At 37.8% G+C, this 21,136-nt stretch overlaps 1 protein-coding gene across 5 annotated transcripts in view; it reads right to left on the bottom strand.

Annotated features, from left to right (window-relative positions):
- Positions 1-21,136, bottom strand: part of abcc3 (ATP-binding cassette, sub-family C (CFTR/MRP), member 3) — a 63,060-nt gene that overhangs the window by 15,696 nt on the left and 26,228 nt on the right. For 3 of the 5 annotated variants that reach the window (XM_037543963.1, XM_037543965.1, XM_017723671.2), the window contains exons 8-22: positions 19,035-19,265; positions 15,877-16,054; positions 13,353-13,514; positions 11,775-11,867; positions 11,242-11,445; positions 10,134-10,280; positions 9,777-9,864; positions 9,505-9,571; positions 7,544-7,670; positions 7,284-7,460; positions 4,048-4,215; positions 2,743-2,926; positions 2,464-2,572; positions 1,998-2,154; positions 1,499-1,709 (exon numbers count right to left, since the gene is read on the bottom strand). In XM_037543963.1, coding sequence (XP_037399860.1) covers positions 1,499-1,709; positions 1,998-2,154; positions 2,464-2,572; positions 2,743-2,926; positions 4,048-4,215; positions 7,284-7,460; positions 7,544-7,670; positions 9,505-9,571; positions 9,777-9,864; positions 10,134-10,280; positions 11,242-11,445; positions 11,775-11,867; positions 13,353-13,514; positions 15,877-16,054; positions 19,035-19,265 — 2,303 coding nt within the window. Of the gene's footprint in view, positions 1-23; positions 335-1,498; positions 1,710-1,997; positions 2,155-2,463; positions 2,573-2,742; positions 2,927-4,047; positions 4,216-7,283; positions 7,461-7,543; positions 7,671-9,504; positions 9,572-9,776; positions 9,865-10,133; positions 10,281-11,241; positions 11,446-11,774; positions 11,868-13,352; positions 13,515-15,876; positions 16,055-19,034; positions 19,266-21,136 lie in introns of all 5 variants that reach the window. The other 2 variants (XM_037543964.1, XM_017723672.2) reach the window with 1 other exon arrangement.

The raw sequence follows: 21,136 nt of genomic DNA, 5'->3' as shown, positions 1-21,136 counted from the left end.
TGCTGCAAACATAAATGCAATACCTGTACAAAGAAGTAAATCAAAGCCAAGGGGACAATGACCACGGCAAAGATGGGAGTGCTGAAAATGATAACGATCATGGTGGACAGGGAGGCAAAAAAGGTACCCAGGAACATGAGGACAGTGTAAGGTAGAGCCTCATCGATCACATAAATGTCTTTGGAGAAGCGGTTGATGATACGCCCTATGGGGGTAGTGTCAAAGAAAGCCTGGGGGGTGTGAAATTTGTTGTCCAGCAGGCTCTGGTGCAGCTTACAGGCGGCCTGGATTTTCCCCAGGGCAAGAGTAAAGGTAGAGGACATAACCAGGAAGCCTGCCGTAGAGAAAGCAGAGTAGGAGGAAGAGAGTCACTACATTATAGTGGCCTGCTAAGGGGCAGAAGGAGGGGGGACTGGGGTTTGGGGGAGGGTGGATTTCACAGAGCAGGAACACAGGCCAAAGACAGGAGAACAACCCTTGCAAAAAAATCCAATAGTACTACTCACAGTAGAACATGTAGTTTCCACAGTAGAGGAAAAATCAAACGTAGAAATCTGACATCAAGAAACAACTACAAGCAGCTTGTAAGTGTGGGAAGTATAAAACTGTAAACCTGTGTGACTTTTATCCAAATCAGAGACATCATAAGCTTAAAAATGCTAAACCACAAACAGACACACTCACAAGATAATTAAATATGAATACTTATGTAAACTATTTCAAAAGTATCACATGTATGACTGTGTAAAACCCATGTATGAAAGTACACAGATCGCATAAGAATACTACTAAAACTACTGATGGTGATGATGACTGTTAAACTACTAGCATTATTATTAGACATGTTCACCAAATGAGAGAGCAAAAAATTATTACTAAATTTCTGCAAAAAAAATTGTTTTGGTTTTCAGCCAAAAGAAGAGGACAAATTTTTGACCCAAAATGAAATGAGATCAAATAGGACAACAGGTGTCAAATTCTAATAGCAAAAAAATTTGATGTTGAGTTTAAAGTTTAATGCAAATGAGAAATAGTGGTTAAAATACTGTTAGTGTCCTTTCACTCCCCTGAGCCGATCAGCAGAGACATGTTCAAAAAAAAAGCTGCAGCAGATCAGCAGTGAAAACATCGTGTGTGGGGAGCTATTTCATGGTTGGATTTTACAGGCATACTACAGCCTACATACTGTAATAAGTTTAAGAAAGCTGCTTTTATTTATTGCATGCTTTATTGTTAGCTGTTTTTAGGTTTTTGGTTTCAGTTTTCAGTCCAGTGTGTCCTGGATTTTAGCTTTGTTACAGCCAAAAATGTTCAAAAATGTGCATCACTCATTATTAGCAGTATTCTTATTATTATTATTTGACATGATTTTATACCATTATTGCCCAGATAGTGAAAATATTCTGATATAAATGTGGAATCCAAACCCACCAATCATAAGCAGATGCCATACAACATCACAGTAACAAAAGCCTCATTAAAGGGACTTGTGCCATACCTTGTGTAATGCCCAGTGCCGCATACACCCCCACTCTCATATGTACTTTCTCATGTGCAATCGTGTTATTCCTGGCATCATTAGTCCACTGGCTGAGCCAGATGTTGGCTCCGATAGCAGCTGCGCTTTGACTGGCGTACAGGAAACAGATGAAGATGGACAGCAGAGGCCCCACCACTTTTGCATATTCCCAGTAAACCTTGAATTTCACCTAAATAATATGCGACAAAATGTAAATGCACTGTGCAACACTGTTCATTTGAAATTATAATGTTTATATGTAATCATCTCTGAAATTCACACAAAAAAGAGAAAATTGTAACTCCAACAAAGATGACCACTCCATTGTACTGTACATGGCACTTTCACATCCTTTCTTATTCAACTTAGCTTGAACATCCAATCTTTCTAACTCCTGGTAAAGACTTTAATTAAACAAGAACTTGCATAGTGGCAAACCCCTCACATTCCAGATGGGGGGCAGCAGTGAGCCACTTACCCTGCCCGTCTCTGTGGTCTCAGCCTGGATGAGTTTCTCCCCTTTGGCCTCCTTCTTCTCCTGTTGCTGGTCCCCATGTCTCCTTTCACTGCAGCGTCGCCTGCGGATGGACTTTGTCTTTGGGTTCTCCACATCGTTGGACATGACGCTCATCTGCCTGCCAAAAAAAAAATTAAAAAAAAAAATAAAATTGGCACAGATAATAAAAAGGGCCGTGACCTGGATATCTAGAAATTTTTATGATGTATGATGTGTTTTGAGATCCCTTTTAGAACTGGAGGCATCTGTTTTGCACATTAAGCATCTGCTCACAATGTCCACAAGGCCTGAATCCTCTGCAGCACTCCAGTAATTTGTACAAAGAATGGCTGTGTGAACTTTTGTGCTGATATGAAACAGAAACAGAAGCGCAAAGGAAAACACATCTATAAAAGTGAAGAGACCCCTCAAGGCATACAATCTGTACCTCATGAACTGTCTCCGGGCCTCGTTGACTGCAGGCTCGTTGTCCACCATGTCGGTATGGTTACTAAGAGCGTCATCAGGGAACAACTCCTCCTCGTCCATTAGCACCTCTGGAACGCACAGCCACGTGTCCAAATGATAAAAATACACATGGAGAGACAAAAAAGGAAAAAATTAGAAATAATGTGACTACTGCTGTCTAGACTGGCCCCTCGAGAAATGATTTTCATGGCCTTGGCCTCATTTCTTTTTTTAATTTTATGTGTTTTCTCTTGTGTACCCGTCACTTCAGCGTCCTCTATGATGTCCTCCAGGGAGTAATTCCTCAAAAAGTCTGCAAAGGCCCCATTTTGTTTCAGCAAGTCTTGGTAGGAGCCCATCTCTGACACCATGCCATCCACCAGCACCATGATGTTATCCACCTGGGGCAGGAAGCTGATGCCGTGTGTCACCAAGATCCGTGTCTACACCAAAACACGCACACAATTTTTTAAATAGAAGACAATTACAACAGCACTATGGATTGTGGATGGGTGAGGTCATTCCAATATACTATTTGAACACATAAAAATGTGAACTCATAAAAAAAAATAAAATAAAAAAAATTGCTGGCTTTCTTAACAATGGACTGGACACACCCAAATCCCAGAAGATCTGAACATCACTGAATATGATTGGGATTCCTTGGATTGAGAGAAGCAGAAAAGGCGACCTTCTCCCTAGACTAAACTTTGAAGGTGTGGAAAACTATCCCTTTCAGATTTCTTTTAAAAACTAAAGACAAGTCCCCGAAAAGAATGGAATTTATTACATAAATGCAGAAAAAATAATAACTTTCACTTATATACCTTGTACTTAAAAAAAATATGTAAAATCATGTTTCTATTTATTTTAATTCACAACAACAAAATACTTTTTGGGATATTCACACACTTTTAAAACACATTTTCAAATGGCAAAATTGTCAAAATGCCTATCTATGGATAGAGCATCAAAACTGTCTCAAAGCTTGTAAAGGAAGCACATGCCCTGACAGACATGTATGTAAAACAGCTAGGTTAATTGTCAGGTGGTCAAAAGTGTGACTGGTACTATCTGTTACATATAAACCGCATGGGACAGATAAGCATCTTGTTCCCGAGAGGGCTCTGATATCACCAGATAAGAGGCATCATTTGAGTAAGTCTGCTGACCGCACCTGTATACCTGATCCATGATCCAGGTTCAAACGTGAGGAACGTCAATTATTTAATTACAATAAAAGAAAGTATGCTGTCCCTCGCAGCCTAAGAGAAAGTATATTGTTGCTGTTATATCAAAACCATTTGAATATGCCCTTTGCATTATATGTACATTTCATGCTGAATGGATCAAGAAAAATGGTTCAAAATGAAACAACATCTCAATACATTAACTCACATTAAAGAATGTTTTTTCTTTATAGAAATGTTACCATTCTGGTGATATAATGGAGATGCTCAGACAATGATGACATAGAGAACTAGAAATCATTTCATTTTTCCTTTTTGAGCCTTCACTGGCATAGGGACTTTAAGCACAAGTCTGAGGCTCTCTTTAAAATTACCTTTCCACGTAGGGCTCCCTCTGGTCCAATCACATTGTCGAAGATGTGCTTGGCCACATGGGCGTCCACTGCAGACAGAGGATCATCCAGTAGGTAGACGTCGGCTTCACTGTAGAGAGCTCTGGCCAGGCTCACCCTCTGCCTCTGGCCTCCAGAAAGGTTAATACCCTGCATAAACAAAACACCCAAAGACACTCCTAACAATCAGCAACTCATCCACTAAGCACTAGTGATTAATTAAGGCTTAATAGAAGAGCAAACGAACATGATACTTAAGAAACAGAACATGGGAGGAGGCCTTCGGCTTGTGCCAAATCACAGCAGTGATGCTGTTCACAGTAACACAATATCTCAAGTTTTACTGCTTTTGTAACCGCTTTGCCAAGTAAAGAAAAAGGACAGCAAAAAGCCCTGAATATTATGTTTTATTTAAATATATATTTGTCATAAGAAACTGCCAATATTATTTCCAGGAACTTAAAGTGAGCATTGTTCATACCTGAGCAAATTGTTACATAATGATGCAGGTCTAGTGAAAGCTTAGCATTTCCATATTTTGTATATAGGTTACACACTCACACACACACACACACACACACACACGCACTTTCTAAGCCGCTTCTCCCTCAGGGTCGCAGGGGGTGCTGGAGCAAATCCCAGCGATAATCGGGCAGAAGGCTGGTTATACAGTCACAGCAAAAGATTGAAAACTCTTGGTCAAATGACATGTTTTTGTTGATTTCTTGAAGTGAAAATACACTGTCACGTCCTCTACAAGGAACAATCTTAAATAGGTTATTTTTCTGGGAATAAAACAGTCTACTTAACCTATCACTGCTGCTAACATAGAGAGCGACTATTATGTACAGTCAAATTCAAAGCTTTGAAAACCCTTAGTCAAAGGATATGTTTTGTTAATGTTCTAACACAAATTAAAGTGAATGATTTCACTTTTCACACAATGTAAAATAAAAAATACCATAACATTTGTAACACTTTGTATTTTATTTTTCCCCCAATATGTTAAATTCAGCAAATAAACAGTAATTGTGCAGTACAACGTGCAAAAGTGTGCTCTCTACATAGGATATGTTAACCTCTTTTCATTTAAAAAAAAGGGGTGCCCAAATTTTTGGATACAGCTCTGCATATATGTTTAAGTGCAATTGGCAAGTTGTAGTTATTTTAACCACAATAGTGTTTTGTGTCACTGTTTAGGAGTAAGTATGCATGGTATAGTTGTTTTTTTTCCCCTACGTTCCTACAAATCACAAAGCTTGTATGTATTCAACATGTATGGTAAATAAGTATAAACAACTGAAACAGTTTTGAAACATAAATCATTTGAAGTAACAGAACTAGCAATAAAAACACAACCACAATCAGATTGTGTGGTCCAGGGCAGCTCGTATAAAGGCCCTAGTGGGGCTAGGCCCTCCCTCTCTTTCAAAGAAAATAAAGCATCAAAATAATATTTAATTGACTAACCACACTGTGGTAAAAAAATGCTCAGAAGCTGATTAATCTGGCCTTTCTATTGACTCAATGCGACCAACAGATCATAATAAAAGTATGAACTATTTAAGATGGGGCTGATTCAGTTTTTAGCCCATACTGTAGATCCACTCAGCCTGTCTGTGACTGTGTGTGTGTAAAATGAATCATGACATATTGAATCATGACACATAAACTTCCGCTACAGTCATTACGTGTTTGGGCTAAATGCCCAGCACCGTCCTCCAGCAGTCTGTAGTCAGTGCTTGTTGGGGCCGGCAGGTCTGATGCAAAATCTTTGTTCTTATGTCTGAAGCAGTTGTAAAATAATAGCATGTCATCACATGGCAGTGTTGAATACTGAGACTTTTTTTGCTTAATTTCTGCTTCCTGTAACTTACTCACTTTACACTACTACAATACTGCTAATTTCAGTTAGCGTCTGAATAGAATTTACAATATAATGTTAGCGCCAGCTAATAGCGGTGCTATATCAGCTGTACATGGACATTTGGATCTTATAGCACAGACATTTGAAGCTTATATCTGCTGGTAACAGACGTTCAGGATTTACAGTTTTACGTTTAAAATAATTTAGATGTAAATCTGATCATCTCAAGGCAGCCAACGTTTGGGGGTGTGTTTGTGCGTTAGAGATGGACACAAGAATGAGTGGTATGGTTTTTTTTTAGGATTACATCATTCTTATTTTTTCTGTCCTAGATACACATTGATCTTATTTGCATAACAGTCCCACTCTTTATGCTCAATACTATAGGTTCTTGATAAATGTCTTGTTACCAGTAATGAAAGCCATTATATAGAAATATTTGACACATGAAGATTCTAATTCACTTTCATTTCTGTCCACAGCATTAGACTATCTGTTATGAATACGGCCACCAAATATTACTAAGAAGTTGCATCAGCATCACAATCTCTACCCACACTGAAACCTGACCTGTTTCTACATTAACACACATATCCATTTATAATAAACCCAGTACTTTTAAGTAGAATATATACAAATATAATTTTTTAAAACTTGTTCATATTTAAAGGAAACTATAATCGGCCGCATTAAGTGACTTGATGAGGAGTGACAACAGGTAAGCCTTTAGAGGAGCAATGATGGAAAACTGGTTTTAAGTTCTGCTTTTGCTCATTATTGATAATTTGTCCTTATCTTTCCACTGTTCAAGTAAGTCAGCAATGACGGTCCAGAGTGTTTTTAGACAGTAAAGCTGGACTAATGAGAAACTTTATTCGCAAGTGTTGAGATAAATCGGTGGACCGTTTTGTGGAGAGACTTAAAAATGCATGGGAAACATCAAGTTTGGTGTGAGAGTGTGAGATTAGACCTAAATGTATGAGTATCACGGCCAAAGCGTGAGAGTTGGTAGCCCTGTCATCTTCTGTTCATGTTGTAGTGGATGTAAAATGTAATCATGCTATGAAGGATAGTGTGATTGTTCTGTAAGCCATTAAGTAATGGTACACATCAACATTTAAATGTGTGTGTAACCTGTTGAGAGCTAAACAGCTCATTTCATCATTCAATTGCTGCAGTTACAGTGCGAGAGCTTTTGATAGGATTTTTTGTTTGCTCTCCCATCCAACATTGTCAGTAGTCGTCATTGGTGTGGTCAGAACTGATGACTGTATAAATGTGCAACAAAAGCAATAATTAATTATCTTTAAAAACAAGGCTTTTCATGCATTTAAAACAAAAGCAGTAGTACCTTCTCTCCTATCTCCGTTTGGTCACCTCCAGGAAGCACTTCTAGGTCAGGGGTGAGGGCACAGGCCTCCAGCACACAACGGTACTTCTGCTCCACATAGGGCTTGCCGAACAGGATGTTGTCTCTCAGTGTGGCATTCTGGATCCATGCCTGCTGGGGCACATACGCCACCGAACCCTAACAGAAAAGAAAGGCAATATGTAAGGACATCAAACAGTATTAGTAATAGTATCAAGGGAATAAGGCAAAAGTCCACTCACTCTTATGGAAATATGCCCTTCCAGCTTTTCCATCTCCCCCAGCAGAGCAGATACCAGAGAGGACTTTCCACAGCCCACATGACCCACCACTGCCAACAGTGAGCCCTGGGGCACCAGCACATTAATGCTGCAAATATACAGATAGACCATTATATATGAACACATGCTTCTAATCAACCTTTCACACTATAAACATTTAAACATAAACTTTAAGTCTGTGATGTTTTCATATTTTTTTATTTTGTAAGTGTAAATACATACACATCCTCTACAGAAAACACAATTCTGCACATTTTGATGCAAGATAACTGCTTATTTGCTGAATAAAACATAGTGTGGCCTATGCAAAAGTTAGGGCCTTTTTTGTGTTTTATGTATGCTAAACTCAACAAATAAATAGAAATTTTGTCCTAAAATTCAGAAAAATGCCATATTCAAGATTCCCTGTAGAGGATGTGTTTACGTATTTTCAATTAGAAAACCAACAAAACATTTCATTTGACCAGGGGTGTCCAAACTTTCACAAAAGTGAAAATGTTTTAATTAAACTGACAGGACCATCCAAAGCAAGGACATTTCAGACATGTCAGATGATTTTCTGCTGAAACATACTGACTGTTTTTGTATTGCACTATAAATACTTCAACTTTTATTCTCTAACTTTTACTTCAACTTTTAATCTGTAAGATGTCTACAACTAATATACTACATATATGTAAGTATGACTACATAGGTATATTTGTACTGGTCGAAACATTGTGTATACAGAACACAACACAGAAAATGCAGATTTACTAAAAGAATTAATTACAGAAAGTCTGCTGACACTTTGTTCCAATAGGGGTGGCAAAATTAGCATCCATCTTCTAAGAATGGCCATGCAAATGAACAGAGGCTTTGTAACTGAGAGGAATATGAGCTGTGCAACATAAACCCACTGTTTGGCTCAAGTGCCTTTTGTATGAAAGCCTATTTATGGATGAAAAGGTGTTTCTGGTTCAAATTGTGACTCATTACATCAAGATTTTCTCAGGATTTTGATATGGTAAGTCAAAATACCGATGATGTTGAAAAAAAGAGTTACTTATCGAGAAAATATTATTATTTCTAATTAATAAGAAATTTGTTTACAGAACATAAGCCATTACTTTGACATAAGTCAGAAATTCAGGAAAGTATTTAATTATTTAGTCTTTCTGTTTCAAAACACATGCTCATCTTCTGCTGGAGGGATGAAATGAACTTAACTAGAGTGCATTTAAAAACATTTAAATGTTGTAAAATCACTGTTTAATTCCACTGTGTGCATCCTAGTTATTTAGGAACCATATTATTTTGAACTTGTGGTAAGTGTAGCTATGTGCAGTGCATGAAAGGCTGACATTTCTGCAACGGTGCGCACAGAAACCACAGCACATACAACGTAATGATGATCTTGAGTAACGCAGGGACAGCACAGCCAAAAGAATTTCAGTATGTGCTTTTAACAGTCATTTGGAAAGGAAAAAAATGTTGAGTCATTTTTTAGGCAAAACCTAACAACAATTTGACAGCGGTAGTGTCTGTGATGGTGAAAATGATAGCATTAGGAAACAGCAGCATGAACAGTTTTACAAAACAACTTTGTTTTCAGGTTTTTAATTTATTAAAAATAATGGGACATGGCAGGTGTTAATGTTTTTTAAAGTGAAAATAAATTAATGTGTTTAAAAAGCTTTTTTTTGTCTCTAAGCATAAATATGTTAGCCATGTTAGCATCAAAACTAAGATAAGCTTTTTACAGGTGCTATAATGGTATTATTATGACTTCTAAAAGCCCGTTTTGCCTATTTAGTTAGTCTTGACAGGCCAAAATGTTAGTAAACCTGCCCCAAAATCATATATTTCTGTAAAAAAATCATCCAGACAATATCTGACAAGTTTTTGTATGAAGTTTAGCTTGCACTGTTGAATTTGCTTACTTCTGAAGAGTGGGCGAATCTTTTTTCAGCCATGAGAACTTCCCATTCACAACTGTCACAGCGTAATCTGGAAATATGAGAATCATATTAGTGACTGTTCATGACTCAAAAAGAAAATGTGGCAGCTGACAAACTGCTATGTTACAGCACTTTATGGTGCATAAAAAAGAGCAATGACTCATCAGATCAGCTCTCACAGATGTTCTAATTGAGGCCCGTTTGAGGAGTTTTGAGGAGTACAGGCTGCTTCAACAAAGGCCTTCCTGCCTTACCAGAGGGAGCAGGCTTTCTGTCCACATTGTCTGGGTTCAGCTCATCATGACTCAGGAACTCTTGGACACGCCTGAGAGACACGCTAGCCTGCGCCAGGCACGAGAAGTGGGAAGGAAAAGAAAACAGTGTGACATTTAGGGAAGGAGTGTCTATTGATGGCACTATAAACACTCTGGACATTCTTCAGCTGGAGATAGCAGAAAATATTCCCTTTCAGACTGAACCATAACATGCAGGATGTTTAAGACGTGGATGTTTAACTCATGGTTCCACTCATTTGTGTAAGAATAACAATGTGTTGCATAAAAACCTGAATTCAGGATATCCATAAACAGTAAGGGGAAGAGTACACTCACTTGTGCAAGGCTGCTTATGACCTGAGGAAGCATGTTGAGGGGAAATCTTAAGATGTTGAACAGAGACAGGGAGACGAAGGCCTTCTCCGCATCTAAAACATTCTCTTTGTCGACAGTCACATATACAGCAAATGTTGTCAAGGCAACCTGAGGGAACATTTCAGGAGGAGTATCCATTAGATCACTCCTACACCCCCGACACTGATACAGATCCATTAGCACATGGCAGTGGTGACAAACCATGCTGGGCAAAGCTGCCAACCAAGTTCACTGTAACCAATGCAAACACCAAATGTGACACTACATGGTGCCTATTATATATCTGTCATGTCCATCTGTGCAACTAGGGAGGGGCATTTTAATTCATAAATAACTATTTTTGCTATTTGAATATCTACATTGTTAAATTAATCGTATTCAAATATCTCAGTGAGACTAATACATAAACTATTCCCAGTTGACGTGCAGCATGATAAAGTCAAAGTTATAAGATTAACAAATCAGTAATCTGTTTGTTTTATGTATTTACATATGTATACTAAAAAGTATGTGGACACCCTTTCTAATTAGCTGCTCGGCTGTTTCAGCCACACCACATTGCTAGCAGGTACATAAAATTATAAAGATCATAAAAAAATGTTTTGCTGAGTTCTGTGCGGAAGAACTAGACTCACTTTCATAAGAGCCCTAACCTTAATCCAGGTCCCAAAATATATCATGAAGACTTTGTAATAGAGTGAAGGCTGTTATAGTAGCAAATGGAGGCTCCACATTAATACACTCAGCTTTGGATGACATGTTCAACAAGCACATGTTAATGTGATGCTCTGGCGTCCACATACTTTAGGCCATATATAGAACCTCTCACATCATTCTGCTTAACATTAAATGTAATGTCTGCTGATATTCTGTTATTCTGCATTGCACACTTAGTAAAACAGTTATTCAAAAATACATTTCATTCTCTTTTTATCCAAACTATACATGCTTTATTTCTAAACTCAATGAAGTAAACTAATACTAAGATGAGTCTGGATATCTGAATATTTGATTAACCAGGACCAATATTGGACATTCAGTTAAAAATTTAAGACAGAAAGCAACTTACCAGAAAGGGGGCACTGGTCCAGGCCATGGTGGAGAGAGCACTGAGGTAGGCAGTTTTGCGCAGCACATTGAGCTCTTTTTGGCGAATTTGGAGAACTTTCTCCTTAAACGAGACCTCCCAGGCGTAGAGCTTCAGAACCTTCATTCCATTCAGAATTTCATTCATCAGCTTGATGCGAGCATCTTTATACTGCATCTGCTCCACCTGCAGACAACAGAGCAAATCAAGAAACTGAGATAAAGACCTGAAGCAAATACTTTGTATTTTAATTGTATGTTTTAAAACTGCTCCTGAACTGCTAAAATATTCTATTTCTAATAACCAATTTTTACTTTAAATAACCCATTTTAGTCAGGTATTATAGATACTTGCTTCTTCTGTAATTAAAAGACACTGAAAGCAGAGTTATGCCACAGAATGAGTTGTGACAGCATCAAAGACCACATAAACAAAGTACATAATGAGACAGCATTGTTTGGTTTCAGCAAATCACTATTATCTTTGTTATTACATAAACAGACAGAGAGAAAGACCTGGTAAGTTCTGGTTTTCATGGCGATGACAGCATTTAAGGGGATTAGCAGGATCATAACAGCCACACCTGCCAGGACAGAAGGCCCCAAAGTCTACAAGGTAAAATAAAAAGGGGAAAAACAGATGGATAAAAGGCTGCAGTGACAGACAGACAGTAATGTTGGTGCCTCTCATTTCTCTGCAGAAATTCTAGAGTTAATCTGGCCTTTTGTGGAAGCAAAACAGCAATCAGTGGACTTTAGATGAGTATCTTTCTGTTCCTGTACCAGATGCTAGAGCACACATGAGTGACATCTCTGGAATGTACACTGATTAAACCTTGGTTTTTTATATTCTGGACAAAATGGCTTGCTAATGAAAAACAACCTTAAGTACACAGAAGCCTCACACAGAGGCAGCCCAAATTCCCATATTCTATACATGTTCACTTATGATGTGTGTAGTTTCATGTATCAATAACAGTCATAATTCATTTTTACATGACCATTTCCGAATCTCTCTTTATCCCTTACAACTAAATGGGCTGTTTATGTTAAAAAGCTGTCTGAGCTGAAACAGGCAGGGTTAAACTCTCGCAGGATCAAAAGGCAGACATGTTATATCACAAAAACAACTGATTCAAAATGTATTTTGCAACTTAATTTCCATTTATGGACCGTATAGACTAATATATGTGGGGCAGAGAACACGAGCAAGTAAATTTTGAAAGAGCAACATGGTGTAGAGGTCCACACATACCGCCACAGCCATGTTTTTATACATTTTCAAAGTAAAAAGCAAGAGCCTAACATACACTTAAAATTTACATTCCAATTATTTTAACACTCTTGGGCTGATTATATTCGAAAAAGATAAACAACTGAGCTTTTAGAAATACTTTATTTTTAAAAATGTGAAAAATGGTTGTGTCCATCAAGGGTTGTTCCTCACCTATTGCCTAAAGTGGATGTCTGTTGCATTCAGCTACATGATGAAGCTTTGTTCATTTTATAGCGCACAGTAGGTCAAACTGTGTCCTAAACCACACTGAGAATTCTGCATGACAATAATGAAGACTTGGACATAGTTTGAGTGGGTTGAGAGACGTTTTGGGGGTGTATTTACAGAAAAGATTTGGGTGACTATTGACTTCTAGTGTTAGCAATGGTGGCCTTGTAGCTCTAGTACTAAACTAAAAAACAATATTTTGAATCAAACATGCCTTGGTTGACTGACTACAAGAAGGGTAAGTAAAAAAAATTGTGCACATTTGATTAATAATACCTACAAATTGTACCAGGTGTGTTTAATGTTTAAAACTCCCAGCAAGCGTATTTAAAAATTTCTGCTCTGCTGAAAATTGTCCACCACTCAAATAATATCTGGTCAGTGGTGGTCCCATGCTGGTCATTTTCCATTGTTGGATGTGGTAGAGGAGGGCTGATAAACTGTGCAGCAAATGAATCCTACAAAAGGTACCTATATGATAGGTGTTGCCGATAAAACAGCCAGCGATTATGAGTACTTTTTGTGGTGTTTCTGCTAATCTGTACCCCTACCATATTTCATTATCACAGTTGGAGGGCTGAGGTACTGACCTGCCAGAGAAAGAAGAGGGCCAGTATGATCTGCAGCGGAGAAGACCACAGCATGTTCAGGAATGTGGTGAGGTCCATGAAGCGCTGTGCATCCACAGACATCAAGTTGACCACCTCCCCCACTGTGGAGGAGCGCTTTGCTTCATTTGTAATAACCAGCGACTGCGTGAAAACAAACAGACAGCATCTCAATAAGACTTTGTACCTACTTGTGGATTAATTTGTTTAGTTACTCATACAAACCATATCATGCAATACTGGGGCTGGTTTAGATTTGCTGTATTTTTCCGGTTCATATTTGGCAATAGATTAGGTGCTATTGTGTACAAAAGGCAGTGATGCAATTGTGACTCACTGACCTCTGACACAGCAAGAGGACATAAAAAGCATTTGGCGCCATTATTAACATGACAACAAAGAAAGCAATGAATCACATACATTTGTTTGAGAAGCAGTTCTAATCTTACGTCAGTGTAACAGAACATTCTCCTTTTTATTCTGCAATTTTTTTCAGACTGCATTTCCACAGGAGAAATTTGTACCAGATAATCCAGGATCTGAACTGACTGAACACTGGCTCCAAAGACCAATCAGTAATCAGCCCATTTATTTTTATTTTGGCCAATCTTTGTTGCTATTTCATGATGAAAACAATGTTAGCTAGTTACGAACAATCACTGTAATGGGATGCAGGTGTTAAATCTTACCAAAAATGTCAACTGTCTAAATATATTTCAAATTGTGTGAAAAGCCTATGACTTTCATATCAGTGCTTTTTTTTAGCCAAATATATATTAAGCATCAGGTAAAGAGCAATTACAATTGCTTATTGCTTTAAAAAAATGTCCAAAAAATCATCCAGCAGCCATTATAGCTGTAAAGACATTGGACCAGTTTACAAAAATCAGTGTGGCACTTAAAATTAGTAAAAAAGACTTGGTCTACTCTTATCACAGTGGATGCAGCTTCCTACTGCTTGAGACTGAAAATCAGCAACCTAAATTGGAAGTATTGTTTTTTGATCAAGATCCAGACCTGTTTTCTTGGCCAAGAAGACCAGCATGTCCACCTTTTCTGCCTTGAGCAGTGCCAGACTACCAGTTAGTTGTGGTGGTTGTCAAGTTACTTTTCCCTATTTAAAACTTACTAAGACTACATCATTGATAATGTATGTTTTTAATAAAATCTGCAGCACCGATTTGAAAATTGCTCTCTTTCAAACTGTGATTTCAATGCTGAAAAACTGATTCATCTTTCAGCTTCACCCAACAGTTAGAATTAAGCTATATACACTAAACCTCCATCTTTAGTACTAACAATTACTATCACTACAGGCATATTTATTGAATTTATTTATTTATTTGAGTATTCTTGAATTTACTACTCTTCTTTGAGTGCATTTCTGTACAACTAGTTTTACTTCTTTTCAATCAGGTTTCTATCTAAAGCAGCAGCACTTCCACTATAATCTCTTTCCATCCCTTTGTAAACACAACATATGAATCAGACCCGGCGGCCTGGGCCTAATCCAAACTATTACACACTACTGGGAAAAAGTGCACTTGAGCAGAGTAAAAGAAAATGCATATTGACATCTACTCATACCCCAAGACGGCACCATCTTCTTAACATGATTTAGCAAAGTCATGACACAAAGAGCACAGATTCACCTCTATACACACCACATTACACAACAAACTTTTTTATGATTAAATGCTGATTGTTTTTCTGCAATGCATGACTCCAGTCTTAACAAAGAGCTTGCATAGCTCACCATGTCAACACAAAGACACTGACCTTTCACACAAAATCACAACCTAGACCAGAAGGCAGTCGACATGCCTTTTCATGCTGTCGTATTTAAGATTCAAGAACTTCCAAAGACGGCAGTATGTCTTTGCCATGCTACCATGTTTCATATTTACAAAGACATAACATATGAGGTACACAAAAGTTTAAACAGCAAGGTCTATTAGCTCATTTTGTAAGTGAAAATGAAGTTAACACATCCTCTTCAGGGAACAAATTTAAAAATGGCATTTCTTTGCCAAGAAGGTTTTACGTTTTATTTTTTGTTAAATTCAGCAAATAAATAGTAATTTTCATTCAAATGTGAAAAGGTGCATTCTTTGTAGAGAATGTGTGTTTTATGTTCACTTAAAAAAATCTACAAAATATGTCATTTCATACCTGCCTGTATCCACAGTGATTACCTAATACCATGACACCCGTAATAAGTTAGTACTGTAAGATCACAGATGTGCTTGAAGAACAAGGTTACATTAAAAATACATCCTGTAAGGCACAATGTCTACATAAAATAAGCCTTGGGGTACATGTATGAAATTCTAGCCTTAGGCAACTGCCAGGCGTAACATTTGCTAGTGTATAAATAGTGTCATTATCAAACAGGGCACACAATGCTTACTGCAGGACTTTATGTGGTGCTGTGGAGTCTCTCAGTAATATCTGTAAACACTATCTCATTCGGGTATCTGCTTCCTTTATCTGTGAGTGTCTGTACCTTCCTGTAGATGGCTCCTATGATAGCGCTGCGCAATCTCATTCCCGTGACGAAGCAGTACTGAAAGTGCTGGTGCAGTATAAGCGTCTGCAGCAGGGCACAGCAGAACATAAGGAAGGCCAGAGAGAAGCCCCACCACGATGGGACCCTCTCCTCTTTGGTGAACTCAATGAGCATCCTGATAAACAGAGACAGAATGGGGAAAAGCATATTATGTACAATATAAAATACACAGAATTGCTATGTGTGTACGTAAAAAGTAAAAAAAAAAAGTGATGAGCCAGCCATTTCAAATTTTGAAGTATATTTATAAATATTGTCACTGACAATGACAGGACTGCTTATTTATAAAGTAGCTTCACTAAAGTGGCCCGCCTCACAACTAAATTCTGCATTGGTGTGCCAACTCATTTGAAAACATTGAGCCATGAATGGACTGTTCTGTTGTTACAATCAAAGAGAATACTGTTAGATGAAGTAGGAAACTGGTTTTGTTTAAACTGAAGGGCTGACACCTTATTTTCTTAAAATCTAGGCTAAAAGATAGCACTCACTGTAAAGGTGAAGTAAAAAGATACAAACACAATAATATGGTACTTGGCTGTCTTACATATTTCAAATGATTAGATCTCCCTTAATTGAGAATTGTACCAATTTTTCAACATTTCGGATAGGAACCAAAACAGCTGTCTTTGTAGTGTAGATATCATGATCCCTGGTTTCTATCACCACCACTTTAAGTTTCAGTGAGTTTCTCTACAAATAATTATCAAACTACTCTGAAAATCTCAACAATTTAATTAATAAGAACTTTTGAAAAAATTGTCCCTTTTAAGTAATATCAAACCCTGCGTGACAAATGAGTGTCACTGTTAGTTTGATGCTAACGCAGCACAGGAAATCCCACTTCTAGAAGTGCAGAAATCAGCATTATCACTGCAGTGGTAATCTGATAAGAAACAACCACTTATAAGGTGAAGATTTCTGCATTAAACATTGCTATATTCTGATAATGTCATTAATGTATATGACAAAATAATGAAACTGTTCAGGAAATGATTGCAATATCAGTGACAGGTGACAAAGTTCTTGTTTCTTGTCGTTGTCCTTTCAGCATTTTAATTTCTTTTTTTTATCTGTTTTTATAACTTATTATTTTCTATTCTCATTTGTTTTTACTTTGCTCTTTCTGTGTAAAGCACTATGTTTTAAAGGTACCATATAAATAAATGTATTATTGACGATGAGAATAATGATTTTTCTTCTTCTTATTATTATTATTATTAATATTATCTGCATTTGACTGGATTTTGCCAGTTATTACAAACACCCACTTCTTTGATACAACATTTAGCCTGCTTGTGCCTAGTTTAAATAGATGTCAGGGAGTTAGATTTAAAACCTGGGTTAATTTTACATTTCCTGCACCAACTATATCTTTGATCAGCTTCACGTCCATCTTAATGAAAAAGCTACAGAGGTAACAAATTTGCATAAGGCTTTTGCTTTGCAAATATCTGAAAACCCAATGCAGATTAATGACAGCAACAAACAACATGCAAAATGCCACCAGAGGCCTTTAAGCAAACCAGCATTACAAGCTGGCATTGTTCATTTGCTGACCATTTAATCAGCATATGCAGCTTCCTATTTACTTCAGAGTCTCCAAGCAAATGAGACAAAGGAGTTAGTTAAAACATGAGTGTTTATTTGTTTTATATGCTCTAAAGCCTTTTTCTAAGCCAAGGTTAAAAGGGTTGCCACCATGAAAGCTATTATGTTCCTAACAACAGCAGACCATTTGTATGAACCCACACATACAAAGGATTTTATACAAGCAAAAACTGCAATGACATCTGTTCCCTAGCCAGCGTCTTTTCAGTGCCACTTGATTAAGCTTCTCTGGTGCACGGCTAATGTCTTTTCAAGCAGCAGATAGCAGCATTGCAGGAAACCCAGCAACGGCAGAGGCACTGACAATGGCTCATAAACAAACCAAACCCAGAGATAAAGCTGATTAAACACCATTTATCACTTCATGTCATCATTCCAGCAACTATTCAAAATGACTGTATGGCATTACATGCCAGTCTCTTCCCCATCGTAAATTTCTAATGACTCTTAGCTGCCCTATGTAACATCTGTCTAACTCTAGCAGTTGGAGAGCTATTCAGCCCTGATATGAACATATGTGTATTTGCTTTCTTTACATTAGCATACCACAGTCTTAGTATGTGTATACTATAGAGAGCAAATCCCTCGATTTTTCATATTTGCTGAATAATTCAGTGGTTGAGATAAAACAAACATTCTGAGAGGTTTCAAATAAATAATTGTAGAGAAACTTTGTGAGAGAAAGGGAGAACATACATACAAAAAAAGGCAAATTTACTACACCATGAAACAACAAACATTTAAAATCATAAAACTTTGATAAAATTGACCGTTTAAGATTAAGTGACCCTTATTAGTCCCACAACGGGGAAACGGATGGATCCCTAACCTCCAGTCAACAACTGCCCCTGTTTAAATGTCAAGTTCATTAAACATCAAATTGTGATTTAACAGAGCAATGTGCGTTACGTTCTGTTAATTCTTTACTTGAAGGTCAACTGTACTGAAGGCAGCCAGGTCACTTTCTTTTTCAGGGTAAAACTTCAAATTAGTTTTTAAAGTTTACAAAATTTGAGCTTGGGTTGCGTTTGGTTTGGTTTTAGACTTAGTGACTATTTGAGGCTAAAATTCTATTTAGCTATTAAAATACATAAAAACTACAGATGAATGTTTTTGTGTTTTTGGCATGTAAATGAGAAAGTTGATGTTGAGACAGAGTAAAAATGCAGGACTTTAAGAACGGCATGATTGAGGAAATATCTGTTCTTAAGGCATATTTTTTCATTTTTTGTTACAGTGTTTTCATTCTACTCTTGTTCTTTTAATGATTTTGTTTATTAGACATGTTGCATTACATATTTTATAATTTACAATTCTACAATAAACTAGGCTGAGCCCTGGTTCGTGACAGGCCTAGCCAACATCCCTGCTTCAATTTATACATTTTCAAAGCAAATATTTTCTAATCCATCAAATCCTACGATTAAATATAGTCTTTTGGTACTGTAAGATGTTCATTTATGTAAGTGGCCACTGGCCTTCACCTGAGAAGCTGTGGGTTGATGAAGGTGATGAGGTCCTGCAGCAGTTTGAAGGCGGAGCCTATGAGAAAGTAAGGGCCAAATGCCCTGAGCAGAGCCCGTAGAAACGAGGGCTGATGGGACTTCTTCCGGTCAGACAACAGCACCTCCACCTCCTCAGGACTGACCTCCACATGGTTGGCCTCTTTTCCAGCTCTAGAGTACACCACCTGTCCGTTCACATCCTGCTCAGTGCTGTGAGGGGAGGAGAAAGATTCTTGTTGTGGTGATCATGAAACACTTTTGGAGAAAATGTTTAACAAGTTAAATGGTGTCAAATTTTTTTTTTTTTGCATATTGTCAATTTTCTCTAGAAAACTCATGTCACCAAGGGGAGCTTTTTCAAGTAGTACAAAAACGGCTTTGGAAATAAAACATAGTCATCATTTTTCTTACCTCAGGTTGTTTTTGAATGTATTTACCAAACTAGATATTTGATAATATTTTGATGGATTTTGAATAATCCGGACTATAATTTAGTCTGCTTTCTTGAGCTTGTCAATGACGTCATACATTTGGAGGTGATATTTTTCATTCCATAAAAGGAACATAAATATACAGATGGGTGACAAATGAAAAGAAATGAAGTGCCTTTAGGGAGAACATACACCACCACAATCTGCCAGAACAGCTTCAGGGCACACTGGCATAGATTCTACATGTCTCTGGAAGTGCAGTGAATGGAAGGAACACCATTCATCCAAAAGATATCCCCTCTATTGGTGTGATGATGGTGGTGATGGAGAGTGCTGTCAATCCAAAATCGTAACCATTTGTTCAAACAGTTGCCGAAATGGGTTGAGATCTGGTGACTGTGAAGGCCATAGCATATGACTTACATCATACCCTTTAACCCATTCAATGATGACTGTGCACTGTGGATGGAGTCACTGTCATTCTGGAAGAAACCTCCCTCATCAGGATCAGTTTCCCTTCCCTTTATCTACACAGGTGGATGCAAACCATGCCAGCAAAATGTCCCTCCACAGCATAAACAGCCATTGGACCCCCTCACTATAGTGGCCAAGCATTCAGGCATGCACCATTCTCGGTGTAAATCACACATGCACTCACGCACTTGTAGAGAATATGGTGACGGGTGACTAATCAGACCATATCACTTGTTTCCACTTTACTGTATTTTTTTGCTTGTGGCTTTTACGCCACCGAATTCTAAAATTAAATTTCATTTAATTTACTGTTTCTGTTAAAACACTTGCCGGTTGAGCAGTATTTTTGACCGAAGCTTCTGCCATCCATGGTAGCACTTTACTTGGAGTGGTCCTTTATAGATGATTAATCAACACTCAACAGATTTTTAGTAACACATCAACAGCACATCAATGAAGTAGCAGGTAGTGCAGCATCTGAAGTACTGAAGTAAATAAATTAATAAAATAAATAAAATCTTGTAGATGCACTGTTTATACATTAATTACATAAAGTAGATGTAATGTTAATTTGTTACTTGCATTATGGAAAACCTAACCTTACCCAACCTTAACCAAATCCTAACCGTCACCCTGGCCCTAATCCTAACCCTAAACTTAAGCCCAAACCTAATCCTCACCCTCATATGTTTCTGACATGTTACTGAGAGTCTGTTGAGTGTTTGTTTCATCTGACAGGAACACTCAAAACGTGTCACCCGCTTTCTGACCAAGATAAGCAAGATAAGGCTTATGGTCTTTTGAGATAGGGCTGCTGGTGGCCTAACATTACACAAGCTAGTTAATATCAGCAATGTCTGCTAAGGGCAATAGTTAACATGGAACAGAAAAGGGTGGCTTGCAAATAGAAAAAAAAAAAGTTTTTTTAGGGTCAAGTTGACAGGACACTCCCAAGTGTTAAGTGTACCAAATCTTCTTGTGCTGCTCCCTTTAGGGGTCGCCACAGCGGATCATCTGCCTCCATCTTGCTCTATCCACTGCCTCCTCTACTTTTACACCAACCATCTCCATGTCCACCTTCACTACATCCATAAACCTTCTCTGAGGTCTACCTCTTCGCCTTCTACCCGGCAGCTCCATCTCCAACATTCTTTGACCAATATATCCACTATTCCT

This window comes from Pygocentrus nattereri, chromosome 13, assembly GCF_015220715.1.
Source record: "Pygocentrus nattereri isolate fPygNat1 chromosome 13, fPygNat1.pri, whole genome shotgun sequence".
Taxonomy (NCBI): Eukaryota; Metazoa; Chordata; class Actinopteri; order Characiformes; family Serrasalmidae; genus Pygocentrus; species Pygocentrus nattereri.
This window is presented reverse-complemented; position numbering and strand designations above follow the sequence as displayed.